A 19,043-nucleotide genomic window follows, 5' to 3' on the forward strand; every position below is an offset into this window, starting at 1 on the left:
TTTTTTAAGTACATCCTCCAAAATTGTTCTTCAACCCATTACTACATAAGTATTTTGAATGGTGAGAAATAATAAATTCGGAAAAATTCATGATATTATTTACCAAATTGGAAGTTCGTAGGAAAATCAACTTTTAGAAAATCTATATTAGGGGCTAATATCCCTTAAAAATAAAAGAAGTAGAAACGTCTCTTCCTCAAAAATATTATAAACTTATTACCGGCAACTGTGTGATATTGATACATTTATTATTCCACATATCTTGCATTATTGTTTAGTTGCATTATTTAGGGATTGCATATCTTTTGTCTTGTTCATTAAGTTAGTATCCCTATTATAAATAGGGCTATTGTTATTCTCATTATTCAATCAAGAAATATCATTTATCCTTCTATTATATTTTTACGCTTTTATATCAATTCGGTATTGTTCTTGGTTTATCGACGGGCAAAGCTCCCGCGACTACCTCGACTACCTTTTATCTCTCCGCCGTCGACCTCTCATCGTCGTCAGAATCTTGTTAAGGGATTGCACCCTTAACAATTGGTGCTTTCATTGACCTCCGTCCCACTTTAGGAGTCTCAATTGAGTTCGGCACGAGTTTTAAGAAATGTAAAGGAAAGTTGGTGAAAAAAGATAGTGGAACGTGAGTCATACTTTTTTATATTAATTTTATAATAAAATGTGAGCGGAAATTTTATGGAATATTACAACTGGGACTCCTAAAGTGGGACACTAAAAAATGGTGAACCGAGATTCCTAAAGTGGGATGGAGGGAGTATACTATTGGGGATGAATGGAGTATTAGTTGGCTATTTGCTGTACTACAAGCCATGTTGAGGTCATTTTATAATCTCATCAAACAAGCGACCTTCTCATTTCTTGAGCTTCCCTAAAAAAAAAACAGAAATTTAGAGATCCATCCATGGCAGTGGCAGCAGCTTTCGGAACACTAGTTTCTCTTCAAAATAATCTACGCCTTATCTACGATCACCCCAACTATACCTTTGAGTTAGAACAAATTGGATCCCTTTGGGATAGTGTCTGTTTCCTGATCGATTTCATTGAAAGCTACGATGATTCTCATCGATCCAGAAGAGAAACAGCAGAAGCTCTAGAGATGCGAATTGTGCGTGCAGCTCAAGTGGCAGAAGATGTGATCGAAGCACATATGGTGCATCAGATCCGTTGTGGAAAGAAGCGATCATCTCGTTTCCTGCTGGATCTGCAGAAAGCAACCCAAGGAATGGACTACATGAGGAGAAAGGCATCAATCGTGAGTTCGCAAAGTGGATTGTCGGAGCCATCCACAAATTCATCATCATCCACAAAGTCAACGCCTCTTCTCACCTCATCCATGGTCGGATTTGATGATATCTTACTTCAACTTCTGCATCAGCTCACCAGAGGCCCCTTGAGTCGACGAGTCATCCCCATCGAAGGCATGGGGGGAATCGGTAAGACTACTCTTGCCATAAATGCATTTAAACATCCATATATCGTGCAACACTTTGATGTTTGCCTCTGGGCAACAATATCTCAAGAGTATAGCATTCACAAAATTTTGTCACAACTCTTGTCTTGTGTGAGGGGATCCACTAGTGGAACTGTTGATGAGCTGCGAGAAAGGTTATACAAGAGTTTATTCGGGCTAAGGTATTTGATTGTTCTAGATGATATGTGGAACCTCAAAGCCTGGGATGATATGAATGTGAAATCCTTGTTTCCGGATACAAACAATGGAAGTCGAGTTGTTGTGACTACTAGGAATGCGAATGTAGCCAATCACTTGGGCGATTGTGTTGAAATGGGTTTTCTGGATGAGGACAATAGTTGGCATCTATTTTGTCAAAATGCATTTGCAGAGCAACAAGGTTGCCCTCCTGAGTTGGAGGAGACTGCAAAGAAGATAGTTGCACGGTGCAAAGGACTTCCCCTCGCAATTGTTGTTGTCGGAGGCCATCTCAGGAAGTCCCCAACGGCTCTAGCCTACTGGGAGAATGTTGCACAATCAATTTTGTATTCTACACAGATTGATGAGCAATGCTTGAATGTGTTATCTTTGAGTTATAGATACTTGCCTGCTCATCTAAAGCCATGTTTCCTACTCCTTGGAGCATTTCCAGAAGATGAACAGATTAACGCACAGGATGTTCTTAAACTTTGGATCGCTGAAGGATTAATAGAACATTTTGATAATCGCATATTGGAAAAGGTTGCAGCGGGTTATTTATGGGATCTTCATATGAGAAATCTCATATTAGTGGATGAGTTGGGACTATAAGGGAGACGTATATACATTTAAAGTACATGATCTAGTAAGAGAATTGTGCCTACAGACTGCCAAGAAAGAGGAGTTTTTATCAGTGTTTGAAACTTCAGGAGGCATAACTAGGGAGCGTCGGGTTTTAATCAATGGAGAGGTGAATCATGAAACAATAACCACGAATGCCCCAGTCCGTTGTCTGATATGCAACGGAGGTCGTTACGGTATAAACAATCTGAATGACTTGAAATTGTTGAGAACGTTGAGTAACGTTGCTACGACATTCATAAGTGAGTCTATTTTTCAGCAAGTTAACTTGCGGTATCTTAATGTGAATCTTGTTTATATCCCTCGCCGGTTTCTTTATTATCTTCCCTCGTCGATATCATTGCTTTGGAATCTGCAAATATTAACAATTTTTGTACCAAATCAATCAAAAGTAATTGCACCTTATGGGATTTGGGAGATGGTACAGCTTAGGCAGATTGAGGTCGACATGATTTGTCTCATTGATCCTCTTCCCGTGGATAAAGAAAATCGCATGGTTATGAGAAATCTATACACACTTTTGAAAGTGGAGAATTTAAGGCTTAGTGAAGAGGTTTGCAAGAGAATCCCCAATGTGAGAGAACTAGAGTTATCCTATTGTGATGAAGTAAGTTGGTATTACTGTCCCCGCAATCTTGGCTGCCTCCATCATCTGCAATACCTAGAATTGAAGTTCGATGGCAATTCCAAGTGGCGTAAGTTCGCTACGAACCTCACTTTCCCAAGTTCTCTCCTATCGCTGACTTTAATTGGATGTGGTGTTGATTGGGAAGAGTTGACTATGATGGTTGGATCATTGCCCCATCTTGAAAAGCTTACATTGCTACAAAATTCAGTCATTGGATCTGTTTGGACCCCTGTTGAGGGCAAATTCTGTCATTTGAAAAGCTTGACTATTGATGGTTGTGGTGATTTACTTTGTTGGGATGCTGACAACTCCCATTTTCCAGTCCTCGAAGATCTTCATCTAGAAGATTTGTGTAAGCTGGTTGAGTTCCCTTCAGACATAGGAGAAATAGCAACGCTCGAAGATATTGAGTTGAGATTTTGCAGCGCATCTTCGAGCATTTCCGCAATGAAAACATTGGTAGAGCAAGAGGAGCTTGGTAATGAGAGCCTTCGACTTACAATACATTTTCGGGGTGACGAGGAAACAATGGAGAGCTTCAATAACGCGATTCGAGAAGAGGGTCTCACCAGCAGTAGCAATCTGTCTCTGCGTCTCTTCAGTTACAAATAACTTCCATTCATCATCTCAAGGTCTTCTATTCCACTTAACTTTCTTTCGACCTTCATTTCAAATTTATTGTGCCTTAGTTTATATTATAGATAGAAAGAAAGAAAAGGAATTGTGTGAAGCTCTTAGATAGAAAGAAAGAAAAGGAATTGTGTGAGTTGGAGTGGAAAAGAGCCGTAGCTCTAAGTTGGGAAAATTGTGAGAGTTTTTGTTGTTGTGCAGAAGCACGTTTGATTGTATTTTGTAATCCTTTTGTGAGAAACCTATATATACTTATCCTCCATATTTCATCTTTGTTGAGTGTTCCTATACTTTGTGAATCAAATAATCCAACAAATCTGGTCTCTAGAGCCACTCGATCCTACCTATGGCGGCAACGCTGAACATGGTTCAACCCCAAATTCCCAAATTAGAGAAACACAATTATGGAAATTGGAGTATTCAGATGCGAGTCTTGTTGCAATCACAAGAGTTGTCGGATATTGTTCAAGACGGCTACACCGAACCTGCTTCCCAAGAAGCCGAAGATGCACTGACGAACAACCAGAAGAACGCCCTCAGAGATGCAAGGAAACGAGACAAGAAGGCATTATTCAATATCTATCAAGGTATTGATGGAACCACGTTTGAGAAAGTAAGTGCAGCCACCACGTCGAAACAAGCCTGGGATATTCTGAAGAATGCTTTCACCGGCCTTGATAAGGCGATACGAGTTCGACTGCAGATACTGCGCAAGACATGAAGAATTGAGTTTAAGGGAGGATGTTGAGTTTATTAAACTCAATTGCTTCAAGATTAAGAAAAATGATGAAGTAGGTGCATCACCACCTCATCTTAGTTGATGAAATCTTGTGAAGTTTTCATGGCTAAAAGGAAGCCACAATTGCATTACGTGTAAGGCGGTGGAGTATGTGGTCATTATATGATATCTTCCTAATTAAACTAATTAGGACACGTAGCATGCATGTGTTAGCTATATATCAACTTTAGTTACTTATAAATAGTAGTACTTGCTTCATTGTATTATAAGAGAAAAAGAAATGTAGTGAATGAGATTTAGAGAGAATGAGCCGTAGCTCATAGTAGAGAGAAAGGAAGAGTGAGTGTTTGTAAGAGCCGAAGCTCTTAGATAGAAAGAAAGAAAAGGAATTGTGTGAGTTGGAGTGGAAAAGAGCCGTAGCTCTAAGTTGGGAAAATTGTGAGAGTTTTGTTGTTGTGCAGAAGCACGTGTGATTGTATTTTGTAATCCTTTTGTGAGAAACCTATAATACTTATCCTCCATATTTCATCTTTATTGAGTGATTCTATATTTTGTGGGTCAAATTTCCAACAGACGCCACAAGATGTTTCCAATTTCACCCCGACTGCAAACGGTGGTCGGTGGATTGATTGTCCGCGGCCAGAACTTCTGCCCTCTCACAAAAGCACAGGCGATCATTTGACAGTGATTTCACTCTTTGTTCGAATGTTAGCTTATGTTGAGATGTATGGATTTTCATGTGTTAACTATTGAATGAAATAGTGCTTTCTATGTATTTGGAAAACTTTTATTTGTTCAATTTAGTAATTCTTTAATCTACGAGAATTAATCTTGTTGTATCATTAATTATTATTTTAGAAAAATCTTATTGTATTCTAAATATCAGGAATTAGAATTACTTATAGTAATAGTAACTTACAATTTTATTATCATGTTTATAAATAGAAATCATTTTATTTTTACTTTATTCATTTTTTCATTAAGACTGAGAGAGTAATAATAATTTTTTTTTAGTAATTACCAAGGGTATCCACCGATAGGCCCAGTGACTCTGACCATTTAGTTAAGGATGGACGAGTCTCATGCCACTCGACCACCTCCCTTGAGTTAACAATCAACTTAAATTAGTAGCATATGAAAATTCATCTTTTTGTGCTGGGCTTAAAAACATTGGTAAAGGTGGTCGAATGAGCCTTTAGGAATAACGATGGACTTCATGAGGCCCAACTACATTTTTTGGTTTATTGAATTTCCTTAGATCCAACATAAAATGATTGGGGTGTACATACTCCATTCATCCAAAGTCTTTCTTTCTTCCTTCAAAGTCATTTTTTCCCCTCCAAAGTCTTAACTTAAAACAATTATTCCAATTGCGATAGTGAAAGATAAGTTTCTAAGTTTGTAATTGTTTTTATAGTGTTCAAATGAATCAGTCTATTAAGTTGGGACAAAAAGAGCTGAATAAATTATGATAAAGAGAGTAGGTAGAGTTAGTAGCTGGAAATATGACCTTAAAAGTATCTTAGACCTGTGTACCAAAATAAAAACATCTTGGACTTGGTAATGCTAGGTTTAAAAACATCGGTAAAGGTGGTCCAATGAGCCTTTAGGAATAAAGATGGACTTCCATGAGGCCCAACTTTCATGATGGATAACGATGGACTTACATACCCCATTACTCCACAGTCTTAACTTAATATAGTTATTCCAAGTGAAGGATGAGTTTTAAGCTTGTAAAGTGATCAAATGAAATCAGTCTATTAAGTTGGCACTATTCAAAATAAAGAGAGTATATTACATAGTAGACGCAGAGTATATTAGAGCATCTCCAAGGGAGAAAGGTAAGTTGAGAAGGTATATTTCTAATTTACCTCCTCAAAAAGGTAATTATATCTTCTTAAAAAGTAGTGGACTCCAAGAGAAGAAGGTAAACTAAAAAGGCAAATAAAAATAACAAACTTTTTACCTTCTCTTCCAAGAATAGGTAAAGATACCTTCTCAAAATGAAAGAAGGTATAATACCTCCCCAAATACCTTTTCCTTTAGAGCATGAAATTTTATCAAGAAAAGGTAAATATGATAATTATTTCTTTTTACCTCTCCATTTACCCCTTTCATTGGAGATGCTCTTACAATAGTAGCTGGTAATATGAACTTCAACCATCTTGGACTTGTGTACCAAAAAAAACAAATTATAATAATCAAGAGAAAGGTAGATAACATTTTTTTTTTCTCAAAATCCTACAATACACACCATATTGTGGCATACAAATTTCCTACCACTAGATATATATACCACGGAATCTCTCAACAACAAACCTTGTGGAAACTATAAACAAAATGCTACTACCTCCGTCCCCCAAATTTTGACACGGTTTGATCTGGCACGGGTTTTAAGAAATGTAATGGAAAGTGAGTTGAAAAAGTTAGTGGGATGTGGGTCCTACTTTTAAAGTATTAGTTTTATAATAAAATATGAGTAGGAATGAGTTAGTGGAATATGGGGTCCACTACCAAAAATGGTAAAAGTGAAGTGTGTCAAATTTTCAGGGACGGACCGAAATGATAAACTGTGTCAAAATTTGAGGGACGGAGGTAGTATTACCCAATAAATTAAGATAACTTACATCAAACCGTAGAACCTGGTCTGGTAACGTGAGCCAAATCATCTGAACCACTTTGATGTACTATTTATTAGCACTAAAAATACCTGCAAGCATACATGGTAGATCTAGTATAGCTAAAGATCAGTACCGGGATATCGAACACGTGGAATAATGTTGCAACTGACTACCATATACTCCCTCCGTCCCAGATAATTTGGGACACTTTGACCCGACACGGGTTTTAAGAAATGTAATGGAAAGTGAGTTGAAAAAGTTGGTGGGATGTGGGTCCTACTTTTAAAGTATTAGTTTTATAATAAAATGTGAGTAAGAATGAGTTAGTGGAATATGAGGTCCAATACCAAAAATGGTAAAAGTGAAGTGGGACAAATTATGTGGGACGGCCCAAAATGAAATACTGGGTCGAATTATCTGGGACGGAGGGAGTACTAAGCATCACATACTATCTAGAGACACATAGTTTTTAGTTTGATTTTATAAACTAGACATAAAATAAATAAACAAATAACAAGAAACATAAAAACATATGATACAAAACAGGCTAATGATGTAGAATTTTAGGATCCAAAACACAATCGACCTCCTTGAATTACGGTCTCTAGAGTTATTAAGTCGGTCACTTAACTAGATTAAACCCCCTCCCGAGGTGAGAAATCCGTAGATTAGGTGTAATAATTGAAGTCCCCTTCTAATTCTTAGACCTAACTCCTAAAAGATCGTTAAGACCAATGACCTCACATGAAACCTCAACTCTCCCGAGTTCTATTGAATTAAAGTGTGAGTTATCCCTTTTCCAAGTCAACTATTTCATCTCTCGAGTACTCTAATCAACTCTAATATGTATTCAAGAGGTAGCTAATCAATTGAATATAGGAGGCATAAGGATAAATCAAATAACTGCAAGAGCTAACAAGGAAAATCAATTTAATATCTTCACCAAAAAATCCACAAAAGTTGTTCTATTCATAGACAAGTAAAAACTACAAATAAAGTACAAGACATGAAAGAAATAGATAAAACCCAAGGTTGAATCTTCAATCTCTAGTCTTCTCTTGCCTGGATCTGCAGAGCTCCGCTCCAATGGAAGATGGATGGTTATGTGTGGAATATGGGATGGATGGATGAAAGTGTAGAGAGGGGGAAGGATTGGAGACTTCGAGATCGAGAATATAAATTAGGTTAAGAGGTATTTATAGGGTGGGAAAAGGTTTAGCTTGATAATTTTCGTGGCCTACAAGAAATAGAAGAGATTTGGCTTCCCAATATAATAATTTCTTTTCTTCCATGAATTTCCGCCTAAATTTCCGCCAGCTTTGACTGCACTGCGCAACGTTCGTAGAATAGACATAACTTTCTCCACAGAACTCCAATTGAGACGTGCGAGATATCCACGCGAAGCTCTTTCGAAGAGGAAGATAATGGTATGCATAAATCACTGATTGGACTCCAAATCTGATGGCAGAATGGGCTCGAACAGAGGCTGCTGCACCTTGGCCTTTTTGCACCTTTTTTCTATCTTTTTCTATCATTTATTAACAAACACATCAAAAATACCAAATGTATAACATATGCAATTTAAGAACATAATTTGCATGATTGACATTTAAAACGAGTCAAATCTAACCCTTAAAAACATGCAAAATCCGTGTTTGTCACACTTCGGCCGTCTTCTCCGTACTCAAGCTAAATGCTACGTAAGACCTGAACACGCCATCCATATTGGGAGTCTCCTTCAGTTCCCGGCAGGCAACGTCCAGCGTTGTCGACTGGAAAAAGCGGTAGTACTTCATCGTGCAGAAGTATATAAAGAGGAGGCTCAAAATAGGAAGTGGGATCAGAACCTGAGTGTAGACGAACTCCTTTGCACCAAAGTAGCCCACCATCATGGCTTGATACAAGAGCAACGATATTGCTACGAGGTTGTACATGTGGGGCCACATCCGGCCGTAAGTCTGGTACCAAGGCACGTAAATTTCTTTTGTAAAACTAACATTTGTTCTATTATCACTTGATTTATTCGATTTGTGTAGTATGATGTTGATTACCTCCCAAATAAATAATCTTTTAACGTTTTTACTATGCAAAAAGTAGTTAGGGTAAATATCTGACTATTGATAAAGTTCCTTTCATAAGAGTAAAAGTTCCAAATTTTTTATTTCTGAATTTGTTTTAGTAGCGTAAATTATAAAACATGGCCTTAAAATAAAATTTTGGGTTTGTCACGCTATGATTAAATAAATAATCTTAATATAATAAATAAGGAAATAATCGCCTTAGTTAGAATCGAGTTGACAAATAATCAATATTTATCTAATTAGCCAGAGTGCAACCACAACGCAAATTTGAAATCTATCAATATTGCAAAGAAGAGCACATTTTTGGTAAATACTTCGAATTATAAGTAGTTTATGTAGTACTACTATTTCTTGGATAGTAATCATATCGAAATAGAAGATCTCGTTTATTTTGTTTGTTTAATTTCCCAAAGCTAATCTAAAGCTACTCTCCATGTCTCGATAATGAAATTATCCATAATCAAAACGCACAAAATCAGATACTTACCAAAATATTTAGGCTGAAGCAACCCTATATAACTTATCAACCTCTCGCCTCATTACTCATACTTCTCTAAACACCAAATTCTCCCGCTCACAAATTTCTCCCAAAGATCAAAGGCGATGGATGCGACACAGACAGAGACACGCGCTCTTGAATCGGAAACAATTTTATGGTGGCCATGGAGCATGGAGGAATACGAAACGACAGCGACGAGGTTTAATGAATTAGCCCAACATGAAGGAACTACCGTTGAGATCTTGCCCTTTGAAGCCACCCCTCCTCCCGGCTTCTCTTCCTTTCTTCCCAATTGCTACGGTTTGCATATCCGCGTCTGGACCGTAACCAACACCGACGACCACGTGGATTCGCCTGAAGACGACGTCCTTTCCAGTTTCAAGATACGTTGCTGCGACGAAACCGACCAAGATGAAGAAGAAGTTTGTTGCATATGTCTAGACGATCTGTACCGAGAATCGGTGACTAGTTTGGATTGCCGGCACGAGTTCCATCCGGACTGCATACGGAGGTGGCTGGTCCGCGGCAAGAACTTCTGCCCCCTCTGCAAAGCCACAGCAATCAAGGAGCCACTTCACTTAATGCTAGATTCTCTTAGTATCAATTGACGAACTAGTTATAATAGCAACTTTGTTTTTTGTTTAAAAAATTTGGCAACTTTTATTGCTAATGTAATAGTAATTCTTTGAACTAAACGAGTTAATCTTATTGTTTCATCGATTCTTGGATTTGTTGAGAGATGTATTAATACAATTATATGCCTAATAGAACATAAACATATTCAAGTCTCGAGAGAAAATCTAAGGATTCATAGAGAAATATTAACATCATATTTATAGAGATAGTGATAAAAGATGATAAATTCTCAGGAAAAAGAATCAAACGGAAGATCAATCAGCTACATGTGCATCATCTTTACCAATTGCACCACTACAAACTTTGTTAAATGATTTGTACATATATAATATATAGGTAAAGTTGGAAAGGGTGAGGGGCTCAAGGGCCCCCCTGGCCCCACCCTAGCTCCGCCACTGATTATATGCACTTCGATCAAAGTCATGATTTTATCCAACAATACATATGTTTGATACTCTATAGATTAATCAAATTATGTAAAAAACGAATGAGGAAAAATATAAAGGATCCTTACCACGTCTCTTTTACATAAATTTTCAATGTCAAAATCCTAGCTCTCCGTTATTCCTGAGTATAATTTCATAGAATTTCTATGTTTGATGGAATTGAAGAGTAGTTTAATTTTTGAATAAATATGATTATCAAAAATAAAACATAAAACACTAAGTAGTTATAATTAGTTTTAGTAGAATAAATACTACTCTATGGCATTATGGCCTTAAGATAAGTTGACGGTTTGATTAAATTGATCTTGATATAATAAATAAGTAAAATTATATCGACTTTGACATTAACAAATCCAAATCCAAACCCAAACCCAAACCCAAATCCAAACCCAAACCCAACTAAACAACAAAGCATCATCCACCATGTCAATAATAGTGGAGACGCCAATTATTCCAAAAGGTCAAAATTGAGTAAAAGACGCCACTTAGTAACAAAAATTTAGTACGAATTTAAGAGAAACACTTTCAGTTATGGTAATGTCAATGATTTAGTTATATGCAATCTTTTCGATCAACACATATCCTCTCTCTCTCCTTGACTTGGCTATTGTAAATTTCCTTCCATATTAAAAAAGTTTCAATTTTTTATTTCAAAATTTGTTTTGTAAGATATGGCCTTCAATTAAATTGTCACACTTGAATAAATTATTCTTAATATTATTATAAATAAGGAAAGTATCTCCATTAGATAGAATCTACCTGAAAAATCAAATTTCCATTTCAATTATCGAAACAAAAGTTACTTTCCATTTCCATGTGAGTCTCAGTAATTAAAATTTCCATAATGAAACACAAAATCAGATATTTTTCCCAAAATATTAATTTGAGCTAAAGAAAGCTTATATATATCTTCAAAGCTCACGCCATTCGTCACACTTCTCATAACCCTAAAGCTTCTCTTTCTCTATCATATTTCATACCAAAACCAATGGCGATGGAGCAGACATATACTCTTGAGGTTGAGCCGGTAGCGATTTTACGGTGGCCAGTGGGCGCGGAGGAGTTAGAGGAGTACGCGAGGATGATGTTGTTGGGTATCGGCGGCACTCCAGGATCGATACACAAACAAATTTTATTAAACCCGACAATGGTGTACGAAACACCGATATACAACACAGTGGTGTACACAACACCAATACACTTCTACAATTCTTGGAGGACACACCTCACAAGACACTCGAGGACACACCTCTAGCTAGATGAGGACACACCTCACACACTCTAGCTCTCTTGACACACACGTACACACTTTCTTTGGTGTACTCCCTCACACTCACTTATCTCTCTACTCTTGTGTGTACTCACACACTTAATTCTTGTACATTACATATTCCTATATTTATAGTAGTACTAAGTCGGTTAAGCACCGACTATCTAAACCTAGAGGATTCTAGTTACTACTAATTGATTTAATAATACAAGCATGACCACAAAATATCTCCTAATTAATTACTATTAATTAGTTCAACCTTTACTCTTGATTTCTCGAGAATCTTCGGCAAAGTCGGTGATGACTTATTTCCAATACTCCCCTCTTCACCGACTTTCTTCTGCGTATGTTTAATTGTTCTTGTAGCTTCTGCAGTTTCGCAGTGTTGAGCTCTTCAGGATACGTACCTTGACACGATTCTTTAATTGAGTCGGATTTTCTAAAATCTCCTCCAGCAACCGCTTTCTTTCGTGTTGTTCTTGACCTTTGGGCTTGTGGTTTCTCTGACTCTTTTTTGAACTCCATAATCTTTTCTCGTTGCTTCAGCTTTATCGAGTCTTTATCCACTTCGGCCTCTGATACTTGTATATCTTCACCTTCTTTATTTTCTACTTGCATTTCTTGAAGCTCCACGCGTTGCTCGTCAATTTCCTCCTCAACTTCTAACAACTCCAGCTTTATTTCTCCATTAGCTTCTTCCCAGTTCTCCTCAATATTCCCCTCTTCATCTTCAATTATCAACATGGAATCGTCAAAATCCCAATCTTCCTCTTCTATAACGGTGGCGCTTGGGATTCCAACTCTTCGTCACTCAGAATGGCTAACGCTTCCATGTCCCATTCTTCTTCAACCGGTGATGCTCCACTAGCTATTACCGCATGACTTTCTACTGGCTTATTCTCTGACCGACAGTACCTGGCTATGTGGCCCTTCTTCCCACAGTTATGACATATTCTATCACATCTTCTTGGCTGATGAGATTCACTACTCCAACCATCTCTGCGTTCTGCTCCCCCTAGCTGAGAGCGCATCTCCTCTCGATCATCTTCTTCTCGCTCACGCCATTCTTCTTCTCGCTTACGCCATTGAACTCGATCACCTTCGTCTCTTCTACGGCGATATTCTCGGTCACCTTCTGCTCTTCTGCGCCAGTGATCATTTCTGGCTACGCGGCCTCTGTTGCTGGTGAACAGAGCTTCTTCCTCATAATCCTTCACTGCTACTTTAGACATCTTATCATCCAAAGTCTCTTCATTGGACAAGATATTCTCTAACTCGTCCAGAGTTGGCTGTGTAGCCCAACCGCGCGTGGCAGTCACAAGACCCTTGAACTCGGGTCTTAGACCATGGATGATAATCCTCCTCATTCTCGTCTCATTAATCACGTTATCAGGATCTAATTTCGAAATCTCTTCGCATAATGATTTAACTTTGGAAAAGTACTGACTTACAGTGAGCTCTCGTTGCGAGATGGAGAATAGCTCATTCTCCAGGCGCTGCAGCTTTGCCTCGTTCTTCTTGGCGAAAGCAGTCTTCAGAACCTCCCACGCTTCCTTCGGCGTTAGCTGTCCTAATCCGTGCATCTGCTCATCTTCTACTGCAGCCATCAGCACGAACATCGCCTTTCCACATTTCATCTCCCACTCTTTTTGCGCCTTCGCGTCACCAGTCGGTGGTGTGGTGCTATCTCCTCCAACAATATCCCATAAGTCCTGACCTATGAGATAATAATGCATACGGATACTCCAATTTCCGTAATTGTTACTATTTAGCTTCTCGATGCTATTTGCAACACTAGAAAAATCCGCCATCTGGTACTGGTGTTCTCCAGCTGTCAACTCCGGCGGAGTAACGACGCCAACAATAGTCCCTGACTATTAACTCCGGTAGAGTAGCGACTCCAACTACAGTCCCTGACTGCTAATTTCGGCAGAGTAACGGTATACTCTCGACCTGCGAACAAACACCTCAAAATATCAAGGCTACAACAACGATCACCACGACTCCACGTGACGTGGCTCTGATACCACTTGTTGGGTATCAGCGGCACTCCAGGATCGATACACAAACAGAATTTTATTAAACCCGACAATGGTGTACGAAACACCGATATACAACACAGTGGTGTACACAACACCAATACACTTCTACAATTCTTGGAGGACACACCTCACAAGACACTCGAGGACACACCTCTAGCTAGATGAGGACACACCTCACACACTCTAGCTCTCTTGACACACACGTACACACTTTCTTTGGTGTACTCCCTCACACTCACTTATCTCTCTACTCTTGTGTGTACTCACACACTTAATTCTTGTACATTACATATTCCTATATTTATAGTAGTACTAAGTCGGTTAAGCACCGACTATCTAAACCTAGAGGATTCTAGTTACTACTAATTGATTTAATAATACAAGCATGACCACAAAATATCTCCTAATTAATTACTATTAATTAGTTCAACCTTTACTCTTGATTTCTCGAGAATCTTCGGCAAAGTCGGTGATGACTTATTTCCAATAGATGTACGGTTGGGATGAAGCAGCGGCGCATGATGGAGTTACTCTTAAGGTCTTGCACTTTCAAGGCTACGACGTCATGGTCAGGCTCTGGTCGCCTCAATCCAGCGGCCACGTGGATTCGTCTGAAGACGACGTTCTCTCCGGTTTCAGGACACGTCGCTGCGACGACACGAATCAAGATGAAGAAAAAGTTTGTTACATATGTCCCGATGATCTGTACCGGGGATCGGTGACTACATTGGATTGCCGCCACGAATTTCATCCCGACTGCATACGGCGGTGGCTCATCTGCGGCGAAAACTTCTGCCCCCTCTGTAAAGCTCCGGCGATGGCTCATCTGCGGCGAAAACTTCTGCCCCCTCTGTAAAGCTCCGGCGATTAAGTGATTGTGATTCTCTCTTAGTTTGAATGTCTTCTTATGTTGAAATGCATGGATTTCCATTCCATGTATAATTATTATTATTGACAATCAATGAAATAGCCATTTTTCCATATGTTGGTTGCTAACAAGTTATCAATCTTATGCATCACATTATTTTTTAAAATTAAATAACAAATTTAATTGTTATAGATTCCAAGTACTACTCCCTCCATCCGGCTTAAGATTACACATTTCCTTTTCCGGAAACTTTCTTTCTCCAATTAATACACCCAATCAATTTTTCTCACTTTTATTAAAATATCCATCTTTCTTTCTTTCTCTATTTTAATACTTACACACACCTTTTCTCATTCTGCAACTAAACAATCAATAACTCCTAAAATTCCGTGTTGACCATGAAATGTGTCATCTTATCCGGGACGGAGGGAGTGCTATTTAATACTGACCCACGTTTTGTAGGAGTGGGAATTGTTGCAGTTAACGTAGTACTCCCCCCGTCCCGCTTAAGATGACACGTTTTCCTTTTTAGTTTGTCCCGACTAAGATGACACATTTCCTTTTTTTGTAATTTTCTCTCTCCAATTAATATACTCAACCACTTTTTCTCATTCCTATTACAATATCCATCTATCTTTATACACTTTAATACTTACACCCACCCTCTCTCCAATTAAACACTTTAACCAATAACTCCTAAAATCCCGTGCCGGCTAAGTAATGTGTCATCTTAGCCGGGACAGAGGGAGTAGATAATAGTCGACCAAACAAATTGATGTATATGAGTAATGAATTGAGACAACTTTCCATTAATGAAAATGCTTATATTTTTATAGTACGGACGAAATAGAAAAATGCACATTTTTTCATGAGAAAGACGAAAGTATTTCTCATGACACATGGAGTGGACTAAAATCAACGGAATTCTATTTGAAACAGTAGATTTTAGAGCTTATATTAGGGTCAAGAAGTCCACGCAGTGGGGTACAAAACTTGGGAGAAAGCTGCTAATCACTCCTTATCCATACTAGAGTGAGATGGATGGATATGAAACTAGTGGTTCATAATTGACTCTAAGAGATTCTACAAACTCTGCCGAGTTCATTATCAAATAAACAAGTTTCTCATTCTCGAACTTATCTCAAAAAGCCCAGAAATCAGAGATCCATCCATGGCAGCAGCTTTCGCAGCTCTGGTTTCTCTTCAAAATAATCTTCGCCTTATAGACAATCACCCCAACCATACATTTCCCTTCGAGGAAAAACAAATTGATTTCCTTTCAGATAATGTTTCTTTCCTGATCAATTTCATGAAAAGCTACAACTATTCCCATGGTGCCAGAAGAGGAACAGCAGAAGCTCTAGAGATGCGAATAGCACGCGCAGCTCAAGTGGCAGAAGATGTGATCGAATCACATATGGTGGATCAGATCCGTTGTGGAAAGACACGATCATTTCGTTTCCTGCTGGATCTGCACAAAGCAACCCAAGGAATGGATTACATGAGGAGAAAGGCATTAATCGTGAGTTCGCAAAGTGGATTGTTGGAGCCATCCACAGATTCATCAATAGCAGCAGTAGCAGCCCAGTCAACGCCTCTTCTCACCTCTTCCATGGTCGGATTTGATGATATCTTAAATAAACTTCTGGTTCTGCTCGCCAGAGGTCCCTTGAGTCGGCGAGTCATCCCTATCCAAGGCATGGGGGGAATCGGTAAGACTACTCTTGCCTTAAATGCATTTAAACATCCATATGTCGTGCAACACTTTGATGTTTGCCTCTGGGCAACAATATCTCAAGAGTATAGCATTCACAAAATTTTGTCACAACTCTTGACTTGTCTTAGAGGATCCACTAGTGGAACTGTTGATGTGGTGCGAGAAAGGTTATACAAGAGTTTATTCGGGCTAAGGTATTTGATTGTTCTAGATGATATGTGGGACCTCAAAGCCTGGGATGATATGAATGTGAAATCCTTGTTTCCAGATACAAACATTGGAAGTCGAGTAGTGGTGACTACTAGGCTTGCAGATGTAGCTTATCGCTTAGGCGATTATGTTAATCGTATTGCAATGGATGTTCTGGATGAGGACAATAGTTGGCATTTATTTTGTCAAAATGCATTTGCAGAGCAACAAGGTTGTTGCCCTCCTGAGTTGGAGGAGACTGCAAAAAAGATTGTTGCACGGTGCAAAGGACTTCCCCTAGCAATTGTTGTTGTCGGAGGCCATCTCAGGAAGTCCCCAACGGCTCTAGCCTACTGGGAGAATGCTGCACAATCAATTTTGTATACTACAGGGATTGATGACCAGTGCTTGAATGTATTATCTTTGAGTTATCGATACTTGCCTGCTCATCTAAAGCCATGTTTCCTACTCCTTGGAGCATTTCCAGAAGATGAAAAGATTCACGCAGGGATGTTCTTAAACTTTGGGTCGCTGAAGGATTTATAGAACATTTTGATAGTCGCATATTGGAAGAGGTTGCAGCGGATTATTTATGGGATCTTCATATGAGAAATCTCATATTAACGGATATGTTGGACTATAAGAGAGATATAGCTATATTTAAAGTACATGATTTAGTAAGAGAATTGTGCCTACAAACTGCCAAGAAAGAGGAGTTTTTATCAGTGTTTGAAACTCCAGGAGCCATAACAAGGGAGCGTCGGCTTTTAATCAATGGAGAGGTGAATCACGAAAAAATAACCACGGATGCCCCAGTCCGTTGTCTGCTATGCAATGGAGGCCGTTATGGTATAAACAATCTGAATGACTTGAAATTGTTGAGAACGTTGAGTAACGTTGCTACGACATTCATAAGTGAGTCTATTTTTCAGCAAGTTAACTTGCGGTATCTTAATGTGGATCTTGTTTATATCCCTCGCTGGATTCTTTATTATCTTCCCTCGTCGATATCATTGCTTTGGAATCTGCAAATATTAACAATTATTTTACCAAATCAATCAAAAGTAATTGCACCTTATGGGATTTGGGAGATGCTACAGCTTAGGCAGATTGAGGTCGACATGATTTGTCTCATTGATCCTCTGCGCGTGGATAAAGCAAATCGCATGGTTATGAGAAATCTATACACACTTTTGAAAGTGGAGAATTTCAGGCTTAGTGAAGAGGTTTGCAAGAGAATCCCCAATGTGAGAGAACTAGAGTTATCCTATTGTGATGAAGTAAGTTGGTATTACTGTCCCCGCAATCTTGGCTGCCTCCATCATCTGCAATCCCTAGTATTGACGTTCAATGGCAATTCCAAGTGGCGTGAGTTCGCTACGAGCCTCACTTTCCCAAGTTCTCTTCGGGTGCTGCGTTTAAGTGGTTGTTGTGGTGTTGATTGGGAAGATTTGACAATGATGATTGGATCATTGCCCCATCTTGAAAAGCTTTTCTTGCGACAAAATTCAGTCATTGGATCTGTCTGGACCCCTGTTGAGGGCAACTTTTGTCACTTGAAAACCTTGACTATTGATGGTTGTGGTGATTTAGTTTGTTGGAATGCTGATAACTCCCATTTTCCAGTCCTCAAATATCTTTGTCTAAAAGATTTGTCTAAATTGATCGAGTTCCCTTCAGGCATAGGAGAAATAGCAACGCTCGAACATATTGTGTTGAGATTTTGCAGCGCGTCTTCGACCATTTCCGCAATGAAAACATTGGTAGAGCAAGAGGAGCTTGGTAATGAGAGCCTTCGGCTAACTGTATATGTTCAGGGTGACGAGGAAACATTGGAGAGCTTCAAGAAGGAGGTTCAAGAAGAGGGTCTCACCAGCAGTACTAATCTGTCTCTGCATTTCAGAACTTCCAAATAACTTCCTTTTTCTGCTCCTTGCATCTCAAAGGTCTTCTATTCCACTTAACTTTCTTTCACCCTTCATTTCAAATTTATTGTGTTTTAGTCGTATTTCCTTTCTAGCCGTGTCTAGGACCAGTGCTTTTCGATCTGAAGCAATATTATGGTGGCCATGGAGTAAGGAAGAACTCCAATGGGACAATTATCAGTTTGATTCAAGTTGGTGCACATTACTGTTGAAATCATGTTGTGGGTTGCTGATCAGGTCTGCTCTGTTAACTGTGCCGCAAGATGTCTCCAATTTCACACCGACTGCATACAACGGTGGCTTGTCCACGGCCAGAACTTCTGCCCCCTCTGCAAAGCTCCCGCGATCAAGTGAATGTGATTGACTCTTTGTTTATATGTCATGTGGATGGAAACGAGAGAGGCCATGTAGGGTCAGTGTCATATATGTTTTACTCCT

At 38.9% G+C, this 19,043-nt stretch overlaps 4 protein-coding genes across 4 annotated transcripts; all 4 read left to right on the forward strand.

Moving 5' to 3' along the window:
* Positions 1-925: 925 nt before the first annotated feature.
* Positions 926-2,284, forward strand: LOC125195458 (putative late blight resistance protein homolog R1B-17). Its single transcript, XM_048093605.1, has one exon. The coding sequence runs from the start codon at positions 926-928 to the stop codon at positions 2,282-2,284; it is 1,359 nt and encodes a 452-aa protein (XP_047949562.1).
* Positions 2,285-9,616: 7,332 nt separating this feature from the next.
* On the forward strand, positions 9,617-10,120 carry LOC125195459 (RING-H2 finger protein ATL63-like). The gene has a single exon (XM_048093606.1). The coding sequence runs from the start codon at positions 9,617-9,619 to the stop codon at positions 10,118-10,120; it is 504 nt and encodes a 167-aa protein (XP_047949563.1).
* A 5,825-nt stretch (positions 10,121-15,945) lies between these two features.
* On the forward strand, positions 15,946-17,226 carry LOC125195460 (putative late blight resistance protein homolog R1B-17). Its single transcript, XM_048093607.1, has one exon. It carries the CDS (start codon positions 15,946-15,948, stop codon positions 17,224-17,226), a length of 1,281 nt encoding a protein of 426 aa, XP_047949564.1.
* Positions 17,227-17,309: 83 nt separating this feature from the next.
* Positions 17,310-18,596, forward strand: LOC125195461 (putative disease resistance protein At1g59780). Its single transcript, XM_048093608.1, has one exon. The coding sequence runs from the start codon at positions 17,310-17,312 to the stop codon at positions 18,594-18,596; it is 1,287 nt and encodes a 428-aa protein (XP_047949565.1).
* Positions 18,597-19,043: the final 447 nt, after the last annotated feature.

The sequence above is a fragment of the Salvia hispanica genome, chromosome 6 (assembly GCF_023119035.1).
Source record: "Salvia hispanica cultivar TCC Black 2014 chromosome 6, UniMelb_Shisp_WGS_1.0, whole genome shotgun sequence".
Lineage (NCBI taxonomy): Eukaryota > Viridiplantae > Streptophyta > Magnoliopsida > Lamiales > Lamiaceae > Salvia > Salvia hispanica.

Coding starts and splice junctions, on each gene's coding strand:
- LOC125195460 (XM_048093607.1), top strand. CDS start 15,946: ATGGCAGCAGCTTTCGCAGCTCTGGTTTCTCTTCAAAATAATCTTCGC.
- LOC125195461 (XM_048093608.1), top strand. CDS start 17,310: ATGTTGGACTATAAGAGAGATATAGCTATATTTAAAGTACATGATTTA.
- LOC125195458 (XM_048093605.1), top strand. CDS start 926: ATGGCAGTGGCAGCAGCTTTCGGAACACTAGTTTCTCTTCAAAATAAT.
- LOC125195459 (XM_048093606.1), top strand. CDS start 9,617: ATGGATGCGACACAGACAGAGACACGCGCTCTTGAATCGGAAACAATT.